Genomic DNA, 11,123 nt, shown 5'->3' on the forward strand with positions numbered 1-11,123 from the left:
ATCACTAGTGATAACTTGGGCTGTCTTAAAGAGACACCACAATTATGATTGTTACAAGCACTTCTGACCAGGGAAAGGACACAAACAGCAAGGGTGAGTGGAGCGGGAATCAAACCGGCAATCTACCGATTGCAGGGCAAACCACTGTCTCCACCGTCACTGTGTTGTTGCCCCAACAACACATGACATTAACAAGATCATAATACAGCAACAATCTTCAGTCAGAGGCCCCTTCAGATTTGTTGCAAGACTGACCGCTACAGGAAATCCTTCCTGCCCAACATTTAATTTCTCTTTGAGATACAGTACAGGCCAAAAGTTTGGACACACCTTTTAATTCAATGAGTTTCCTTTATTTTCATGACTATTGACATTGTAGATTCACACTGAAGGCATCAAAACTATGAATAACACCTGTAGAAATATGCACTAAACAAAAAAGTGTAAAACAACTGAAAATACCCCTTATATTCTAGTTTCTTCAAAGTAGCAACCTTTTGCTGTGATGTGAAAATGCAGAGTGTGTGTGAAAATACACACACTCTGCATTTTCTTGATGAGCTTCAAGAGGTAATCACCTGAAATGGTTTTCACTTCATAGGTGTGCCCTGTCAGGTTAATAAGTGGGATTTCTTACCTTATAAATAGTCATGAAAATAAAGAAAACCCATTGAATTAGAAGGTGGGTCCAAACTTATGGTCTGTACTGTACATAACGCATTTTTGAACTGAATTTAAATTCCAAAGTCAGAAATCGAGTCCAATGACAGTGACAATAAAGCTAATTCTTTATTGCATTAAAAATAATGCAATAAAGAATTATTTTTGCTTTATAACTGCTTTATTGCATTATTGCTTAACTGATTAGTTGTGCTAGCATACGTAATCTTATAAGTTATTAATTAAAACATTATTAACTTGTTAGTTATGCTAATAACTGCTAATCATAACTGATTAGTAGTTCTGAATAAAACATAGAAAAAGGATGTTTGGTTTAACTTCTAACTTTTAAACCATTTTCACTTTCTCACAGGTTCTTGGAACCTTGGGTGTCAGTAAATCATTGTAAAGAAAGAAAACTGTAAGCAGACAAAATTTGACCTTCTTGCCTTTAGTAAGAGGTACCAACAGGACATCCAGACTGATCACAGTAACAGGAGCATCTGCTCTTACTGTGGATCACTTATGCCCTCTGGTGGCCGCTCTACACTCGCCTGCTCCTTAAAAGTTGACTTTCTGTGACACTGGTTCTAATGATTTTAAAGCAAAACTGCCTCTGCTTTAACTGTTTGCTTAGGGAACCAATAATAATAATAATAATAACATTTTCCTGCTAAATTGAGCAATTGTGTTCAGTTTGTACTTGGAAGTCTGATGGTCTAACTTTGAAAACAAGTCTGGAACGTCCCCTAATGTGATGACTGCTGTATAAAAAAACACTGTTTATTTTTAATTCTTACAGTTTGTATGTCACACACAAGATTGAACAATTTTTATGTGGAAAATTTTTTTCTCAGCGCTTGAATGGATAATTCAGAAAGAGGATCCGTCTACTGGTCATTAAGGTCCAACTTCTGTTCTTAAAGGAACCCCAGAAACGTTCAGTTCGGTCAAGAGCAGCGCTTTGTTTCCCCAGTGTGCAATAAGGTTCCTACAGCAGCAGATAAGCAAAATGTATACAGTATGGGTGAGGGGCTAGTTTCATTATGTACCGTTTCTGTGTGGTTAAGTAAGCACAATGACATGTGAAAATTAATACATTTATAATTGGCGTTCTTTGATAAAACAGCAAAATTAGCCCAGATTGGACTCAGTTTCCTCATAGATTTGATTCCAGTCTTAATTAAAATCGCCATTTTACTTACTTTATGAAGTAATACAGTGAGTGAATAAGTAATAATACTTATTACAATACACATATTGTAATAAGTATTCATTTATTTAATATAATATTACTTTTATTCAAATGATTATATAAAGTATTTAATAACCTATGTTCGCCTTCTATAAAAGGAACATTATTTGGAATTTGTTGTAAAGAGAAAAAGTAAACAATCAAAAGTATGGGGTAAGTTGGAGGGGGAAAGGAGGAAGAGAAGAATTAGGGAGAAGACAGAAGGAGACACAATGCAGCATCAATCATGTCTTTAAATGGTAAATTTAAATTAATTTTCTAGTGGCTACTACAGACTGGTCTGGATGGGGTTATGTGATTATCCTGTCCCACATCCAGCCAAAGCTGTCAGCTGGTCTGAGTTCTCATCATTATCTTGTATGGCATTTTGAAGAGATTAAATAGTTTATAATCCACTGATCATTAATGACTAAAAACAAGTTCAAAATCTAAATTCTGAATATATAAGGAATGGCTAGTGACTGGCTCTTTAAAGCTGTACTGACTCACAGGTGATTGGTGTAACTCAGCTCAGCTGCTGAAGAAACCCAGAGAGCTCTTCTGTTTGGTGTTGAACCTTCGCTGATGAAAGCCCACTGCTGCCAGTTCAGATCAGCTTAATGACTTTGTTTGACCTCTAGCATGTGGAATCAAGGTGAGTGGCGCGTGTCTGAAATCATCTGTTGACTGTCCCTCACATAAGTTGAAACTCTCGTCGCTCTGACACAGGCTGCAGTCAGTCCAGTGGTGAAACCTTGAACCACAAAGCTACATCATCAAAGGTGCACGCCTGTTGGCTTAAGTAAAAAGAGTTTTAATAGCCAAGAGAAGCAGATTATTTGTTGGGTTCATAATCTGCTCCCTCACTTACTCTGCCACAGAAAGCACACCTTGAGATTTTCCCCTGCACCGTCTCCCAGCTGCTGGCTGCTCCTCAACTCTGCAAAGATTCCTTCACTATCTGTGACTGTGAGCTCAAACAGGTGAGCCGGTTATTTTCAGAGGTCAGGGGCCAGGGGTCTCAAACTCCAGGCCTCGAGGGCCGCAGTCCTGCAGTTTTTAGATGTGCCACAGGTACAAAACACTGGAATGAAATGGCTTAATTGCCTCCTCCTTGTGTAGATCAGTTCTCCAGAGCCTTAATGACCTAATTATTCTGTTCAGGTGTGGTGCAGCAGAAGCACATCTAAAAGTTGCAGGACTGCGGCCCTCGAGGACTGGAGTTTGAGACCCCTGGTTTAGAGAGAAGCTGTTGTTCAACACATACTGTGGACAGTGAGCTTCAGACCGTTATTAACCACAGGATTTAGCCACCTGTTAAAATCCCTCTTTGCAAACGTACACTGTGGAAAATGTCTGCAGTCCATTACAGGCGAGGTGAACATCTACGTGTAAATGTTCACCTCTTTTCTATAGTTCTTCACTTTTAAGCTCAGTTCAGTTTTATTTATAGTGCCAATTCACACCAAATGTTGTCGGGAGGCACTTTACAAAAAAAGGTATTTCAATTCCATCATACATACATTCTAATTGCTGGATTGGTGATCAAACAGTACAGTAAGCTCAATGAATTATTCAACATAGTTTAAAAAGTTTCTGCGGAAATTCAGCAGATTACTTCCTCCTACAAACGGTCTCGGTTCAGTTGGAGTGAACTTGGGTGCGGTACGAATGATTATGTGAATGCCAAGCGGACCGCAGACCGCCCCCAACAGCTTCCAGGAGCCGGACTAGAGCGCAGGGCATTCTGGGTAAATGCAACCAAAACAAACGGACTGTCTAACGCTGGCGGAAGAAATGGCTTATGGTCATTTGCCAAAGAGAAATCATACAGCCACAAAAAATTAGATTCCACTCTGTTGGAGTTCATTCATTTTGTGTCTGTGCTCCACCAGGTCCGTTAACCAGTTTCAGGACCCGACCAGAACCCCTCAGTGTAAATTACCTCGAGCGATAATGAGATTTGGTTATATATAAAAACAGGCTTTAATGCTGAAAAATGATCAAATATTACAAGTCATACATGTCATCCAAATGGAGCAGATACAGAGTTACATTCACCATCCAGCGCTGGGCCACACTGAGCTCACCTTATGGATAGAACCAAGTGAGGCAAAGACTGTAGTGAAAATTTAGCTTTTTATTTTCTGCAATTTGTACCCTCCCTAAAGGGTAGTCTGATCAGTTTCAGTCTGTTTACATATGACTGGCGGCAGTCATATATAAACATGGTGTTGTAAGCTGCAGCATGTGTGTGTAAGCAGATAGGAGAGGATAAAAGTGATAGAGGAAATGACAGAATCCATAACAACTCCATGCTTTAGTCCACATTTTGAGAAGCAGGAATTTTACGCTCCATGTCTTCAGAGTTTTTTGTGTCGCCTCCTTCAGTGGTTCTAGTTGTAGAGCCATCACAGGTTTTCCAAAGGGTTTGGTTCGTTTGACACAGTGCAGTGTGAAAGCGAACTACACCAGCTGAAAATCTAGCAAATGCTGCAATTTTACTCCTCAATTTAACCGAGTCTACCAGACTATCAGCTGTGAAAACACCCATAAATGAATAAGAAAATTTGTATTACAGACCACCACACATAATCTGAGGGAAAGCAAAGCTAATTAAAGAGTTTCCCTCAAATCAGTATTGTCCCAGTATCTTTTATAGGTTACAGACAGCTTTCCATATTTGGTGTTGTTTAACCATCGCTTATGTATGTTTAGTCTTCAAGCTGTGATTTTTACTGCCGCATTTTTCTGGCCATTTTTATGACGGTCTGACTATCCATGACCACATTTGGCATTCATCCCTTTCCTCCTGGGTCACTCCATGCATAAAGGCTCTAATCTTAGACATGTTCCTGAGTTATTGAATATGAGATTCAATGTGCTATTAGATATCACAAGGGCAAATTTTAATGTTAGGCTTTTCATTTATTCTCGACAACATCTTTACATCTTAAGAAACATTTCTATAATTCTTTGTCGCTTTTCATCACAGCTTTGGTACATTTCCAATAATTCTTAGGCTAAGTAGTACTTAGGCTAAGTACTAAGTACTAAGTACTTAGCCTAAGTACTACTTCCTATCTCAGGTTTCTGTTGTTGGAGTCATCAGAGGATTTGCTCTTTTTGAGACCAATGTCCAGTACACCGTGGACGACATGACCGGTCCACCCCTGAATGTGAAGCTATGGGTTAACATGGAGGTCAGTGGTGTTAAAGAACATTTGGGGAGAAGTAAGATGGGCATGGCGATAAAAGATTGGTGATGAAAGATTGGATCTAAATCCCAATCTTTACAGGATTCTGCACTGACGACTGTAGCTTCTCCAGGAATGTATGTGAAGGTGATTGGAAGCCTGCGCAGCTACAGTGTAAGCAAACATTCTAGAGAAACAGGCTGTAAGCGCTAGGAAAATAAATACCACACTGCCATTTCTTCTCCTGATTCAACAGGAACAGAGGTCGCTACTGGCAATGAATGTCCGACGTGTAAAGGACCTGAATGAGATCAGCTCCCACATGTTGGAGGTGGTACAAGCTCATATGCAGGTTTTCAGAAAGGTATACTCTTGTGCATTTCTGCTTCTTGGGAACATCAACTTTGGCACATGGGAACCTAAATTGCATAATTAAAGAAATGTGAAATTTCTTTAAAGAGTGTAACGGTCATTGAGACTCCCCAAAGTGATTTGAACAAACTTTAGAGTAGATGTTAGAAAAATTGTAATCATGTGGTTTTGCACAGCAGCTGGGGAAATAAGGAGCTATGATGGCTGCCCCTTGGTGAAGGACATAGCAGTTTAATTCCAGCAGCAAAATAACATTGCATGTCTTAATAAAGTTTAAAGAGGATGGAAATAAAAATATCAGCCAAAAACAGCTCTCCATGTCCTGAATGTGAACCAGGTAGGACTGCACTGCAGCACAGCTAGCTACTGCAGGAAGTCTGAAAATGTGCAATTTAACACTTTTATCTATTGTTGATCTGTGCACATTGATTTTCCAGGTGTTTGTTTTTAAACACCTGAAGATTGTTGGAGATACTGTTGCACTTGGCAATGCAACCAGAGGTTACTTTGACAGTGCGTCCCAACATGCTTGTTTGCTACCTAGAATAATAATAAGAAAAGACTGTTAAAATTTAGACTGAACATACAAGTCATACAAGCTGGCCTCACAAACCCCTTTAGGAAGTTCTTTGTTTGGTGAAACTGGCACTCAGATGTCCACTGTTGAACCAGGCCAATACCTGTAACCTCTGTGTTTCCATTAGGTCTTTGATGTGAACATGAACCTCACTGTGGCGCCGCAACCTGACTGGAGCAGTGCGACGCGTCCTCGAGGCGTTTTACCAAATGGTTTGTCTACAGTCCAGGGCCAGGTCAGTGACTGCAAAGTGCAAGTTCATCCTGATCAGTTTCTGTTTATGATGTACTGTGTGTTACATTTTGACATGAAGATTTTTATTTATTTATTTTATTTTTTACATTGAGTAGTTGACATACTGAGTCAGGTCAAATGTACTTTTATTATGCCGTTTGAAAATATAATGTTCTGGGTGCATTCACAGCAGCCCTATTCAGTTCACTTAATCGAACTCTAGCTCATTTGCTTAGAAAGTCTGATTCATTTGCGGAGGTGTGAATGAGTAACTAAAATCTGAAGTGGACCACAATAGTGAACTCTGGTTCGCAGCAAGTTTGACCAATTGGTTTACAGAAAATGGTGATTGACTTGGTGTCTGGTAACTGAGCTGCTGGTGTTTCCGCGCAGGTGGTAATTTGTGCATTTAGCTGAGCAAGACATTGAATCGGCCACACTTTGTTGTTTTGGCTAATGATCCAGCGAGTTGCACATCACTGCATTGATTCTGGGCGTCAGTGACCATCTTATACACTGAAAAAGTAAAACTATCATTCAGGTTTGTTCTCTCTCTCTCAGGTGTTGCATCAAATCCAAGTGTTCTCTGTCCATAATGATGGCATCAATTTCCATGACCTGACAAGAAACCTGGACTACATTAGCATTGGAGACATTAGGTAACTGCAAACTACACTCCCAACCCCTTTTCTCTAAAACATTGTTTTTCTAGCATCATCTTTACTGTAACCTGACATTAATGGCCATTTTAGACATTCAATGTTCTATTGAATGTCTAAAATGGAAATGATTGTATCTTGCTTTTAAACAGATGGATAGTTTGGAAAAACCTGGACTGGAGTTTGATGTGGGGAGAACTTTTACTCTGCCAGCCTGTAAATGACAAGAGATTGCCATGACTTTTTTTTTTTTTTACTGGAGTGGGAAAAGTCTTTTGTGGCTGCAGGCAAATTTTATCTGGACCCAAATTCTTGGTAACATCATCATCTGAAGCTGATGCTGATCATCTCGTTTCTCGTTCAGATCTTCCTTGGCTTTCCTTGCAAGTGAAGGTCACATCTTTTCCACCATTGATGAGCATCATTTCAAGGCAGTATAACTTCAGCCGCCTCTGGGGAAAAAACGACAACATAAAAACTAGTCCTGGACCACGTGTGGGATAAAGCTTGATTTATTTATTTTGTTAAACTGAAGTGCAATCAATTTTCTTGTAAATGACTTCTAGATTGAAGTGGGGTTTTTTGTCTTGTATTATGTATGCACCATTCCCATCTGAACTCACCTTTTTTTCTTTTTATTTTGACTAATCAATTATTTAACATCAAATCAAACAGAGAGCACCTTGTTAGAGCTGTCAGGATCAACGTATCCTCCGACTTGTTTGGCCACAAATGTGTCGACGCTGCAGCTCAGCAGTGCTGTGAGATTCCTAGTGAATGAACTACATTATGAATTGTCAATTTTGTTGATTGAGCAACTTAATAAAGGAGCAATCAGGATCTACCTGCTTTAATATTTTCTTTTGCCTCATTTAACCATGAGTCCTTACCTGAGCCACCCCTTTGTGTCTTCACCATCTTCTTCTTTGTTGGAACTATTTTTGCTCCATTTTGGAACTGTCTGATAAAATCGGAGGAAATTGTCTCGACTGTGGAGCGGAACAGTGACTCTCCCTGTAATAGACAGTGACAGGGCTGTGAACTGCAGGTGAAGACTGACTTCAAAAGAACTAACAAAAAAGAGAAAACAGTGGAATCAATGTCTCTTTTTACTATTTTCTATTTTTAAACCCGTTCTTCTTTCACAGCCGGCGCCATCATCAAATATCCAAGAAACGCAGAGTGACGAGACCAAAATGGATATGACTGTTATTAGGATTCATCTGTGCTTGATATTTGTCTATTAACGTATAATCTACAGTATAGCTCTCTGTTGGCTGTGTGTGAAACAACGAGGAGGAGGTTTAGTCTGTCCCTGGAGAAATCTCCTGCTGAGTTTACCTTCCTTTTATGTCTCCACTCTAGTCTGAATGCTGACAATGCTGCTGTCTATGCCACAAAAAGCCCTTAAGAGTGTTAATTAATAAACTTTATTTTATTTCTAAGCAAACTGGTTGTGATAGCACATGCTAAATGTGTTTTTTCCCCTTTCTCTCCCATGTTGATGAAACTGTCCTGTGAAGATCTACTTCCTGTCCTGGCTTGTGACAGCTCCAGTGTTTGAAAGATCTCAGCTCATCTGCAACATTTCACTGCTAGATTTTCCTCTGGCTACCATTCAGTGTGTTCAAATGTTTGCATACACCCAACATGGCTATTTACAGTATACTGATCATGGTAAATTTGGGCTTTTAAAGATTTAAAGACAAAATGTTCAAAATCATACATAGAGATGGTGAACGAGTTTTTTCTAAGGATTTGGTCTGTTTCAATTCAAATAACTTTATTTGCACCTGAGGGGCAATTTAAGAACATCGACACAGTGCAGTGTGAAAGTGAACCGTGCCAGCTGAAAATGGAACAAATGTTGCAATTTTGGTTCCCAACTGACCCAAGTCTACTGGACTATCAGGTGTGAAAACAGCCTTACACTGAATGCCAGGCTGTAATGATTTTTCCTAAACCAAAACTTTGCTGAAGGTTTTTGTTCTTGCTCATTTAAATTGAGTTCAGACAGAATTATGCCAGAATCCTGGTGATGCAAATAAAACGGATAAGAGTTTTTTTCCAATTTATAACCAAATATTAGTGGGTGTGTGTGTGTGTATCCCACAGTACGTTTAAACTGGTGCACCAAAATCACATTTCTGAGATTAATGCATCATTATCATTACAACCTGGGAAAAAATGCAATTCAAATGTATCATTAAAGGTCCAGAATTAATAATAGATTTTATTTATAATTTTATTTATATCTTTAGATCTCAAAGGGCAGGAAACAGGAGCAAAACAAGCAATTATAATGGATAAAAATGATTAAGTAAACAAATAGATACATAAATAAAAGAGATTAAAACCAATATCTAAGAAAATGTACAAAAACTTTTGGTAAAAAGAAATGTCTTGATGACATTTCAATCGTTTTTCCACAGACTGTTTTTTTTAAAACAGTCTGTGGATTCTGGTTCCCCCAGAGTGTCAGGTAGGGTATTCCATAGCCGTGGAGCGACAGCGGAGAAGACCCTGCCCCCCATGGTCCTCAGTTTGGAGAAGGTTTGAATGGGTGAGTGAACGAGTTATGCTTTGTGGGTTTAGCTTGAGATAGTTGGGGACATTTCTGTAGACGCATTGAGGAGAAAAGTCTTGAATTCAGTCCTGGTGGAAATGGGAAGCCAGTGGAGAGAGTGGAGGATGGAAGTGATGTGGTCATCTTTGCTCACTCTGATCAGGATCTGAGGTGCAGAGATTTGGTACCTCTGCAGACTCTTGCTATGAGAAGTGTCGTCCAGTCTGGAGGAGACAGAGCCATGGACCCGTTTTGTACCATGGCCATGATGGGTGGTGTAAGCAAAGCTGTACTGCAGCACAATGTCCTCTGCCTGATCAGGCTGCATCTCAAACTCAGTGCAGAGGAATGCATGTGTTGCAAGTATTGTTGTTTATCCACCAGGGGGCAACATGTGAACTGGAATCCATAAACTTTCCTTCCATGACTGGGTGGGTCACACACACGCGCACGCACGCACACATGCCACATCCTTTTTTTTCTCAACTTGTGTTAATCTGTTTTTAACTGTAGGAATATGTCACTACGAGTCTGTGTGCAGTGAAACCAAGCTGCGTATCTGTTTGGAAATCATTTTATTTCTACAATGCATAGAGAGTTTAGCTGCTTTTTAACTGATTCCTCTAGTTACATGTCAACTATGGAGGCTGGGATCTTTTCCATTCATGCCGTGTGTGTGTGTGTGTGTGTGTGTGTGTGTGCGCGTGTGTGTGTGTGTGTGTGTGTATTCGTGCACGTGTAATGAAGGAAACATTACACGTGTTCTACCTTTAGGGGTCTCTCGAGCTCTTTCCAGACCCTGCTGTATAGCCAGTACTATTAAATGGCACCTCGTTAATCAAATCTGCATGAGTGCGCTCATGTTGCCATGGCAATAATTATCAGAGCTGCCTAATTAACTTTCTCAATTGCTTAATGATATACGACCCTCTGAACTCCATCGTTTCCCTCCCCCCCTTCTAATCCAAGTTGTGTTTTTATTCTCCTTCTTTCTCTCCGCGGCGTTAGCCGTTAACCCGTTAACCCGTGACCACCGACATAATAGAAGCAACTCTGAAATTAAATTCAGCACCACATCATTTCCTGTCGGCCCCCGCCTGTTCTCTTCGCCTTCCCGGAGCTGGAACCGAACCGGTGCGCTGCTGTGAATGCCAAACTCGGTGTGTCTCGGCGTGTGTCTGGGCCTGTACGGCATCATGTGTGACTCGCGCGCGCCGCCTCTCGCCGTGACCTCGCGTGACAGCTGACTGAAGGTTGGGAGCAGCGTCCCTGTCGTCCCTGATCAGCCAGGCGAGACCATCCGAGACGCGGCGGAGACAGGGGAGGGGTACCTGGTGACACCCACCCTGCCGTCTTCTGTCACAGCTGGCTCCGGTGAGCAGCCTCCTGTCAGCTGGCAGCGCCTTCGCCATGTCGCGTCCACACCGGTCCAAGTTTGTCTCCGTTCACTTGTCATACTTTGTAGCTGAGATAGAGAGAGGACCGGTGTTCAGATTTGGACCTCTGTGCCCCCAAATATCCTTATGTTCTCGGCGTTCACAGGAGCTAAGATGATACAGTTTGGTTATTGTTTTTCTCTTTATGTCTGACATGTTTTCAGGGGAAAATATGGTCATAATAGAGG

The 11,123-nt window shown here is 40.7% G+C and overlaps 1 protein-coding gene across 1 annotated transcript; it reads left to right on the forward strand.

The window, feature by feature from the left end:
* The first annotated feature begins 2,401 nt into the window (after nucleotides 1-2,401).
* Nucleotides 2,402-7,777, forward strand: LOC114155489 (replication protein A 32 kDa subunit-like). Its single transcript, XM_028035399.1, has 9 exons — nucleotides 2,402-2,549; nucleotides 2,624-2,676; nucleotides 2,776-2,877; nucleotides 4,984-5,097; nucleotides 5,194-5,265; nucleotides 5,348-5,455; nucleotides 6,168-6,275; nucleotides 6,836-6,933; nucleotides 7,298-7,777. Exons 1-9 carry the CDS (start codon nucleotides 2,537-2,539, stop codon nucleotides 7,371-7,373), a joined length of 744 nt encoding a protein of 247 aa, XP_027891200.1. The 5' UTR covers nucleotides 2,402-2,536; the 3' UTR covers nucleotides 7,374-7,777.
* The last annotated feature ends 3,346 nt before the right edge of the window (nucleotides 7,778-11,123 follow it).

This window comes from Xiphophorus couchianus, chromosome 13, assembly GCF_001444195.1.
Source record: "Xiphophorus couchianus chromosome 13, X_couchianus-1.0, whole genome shotgun sequence".
Taxonomy (NCBI): Eukaryota; Metazoa; Chordata; class Actinopteri; order Cyprinodontiformes; family Poeciliidae; genus Xiphophorus; species Xiphophorus couchianus.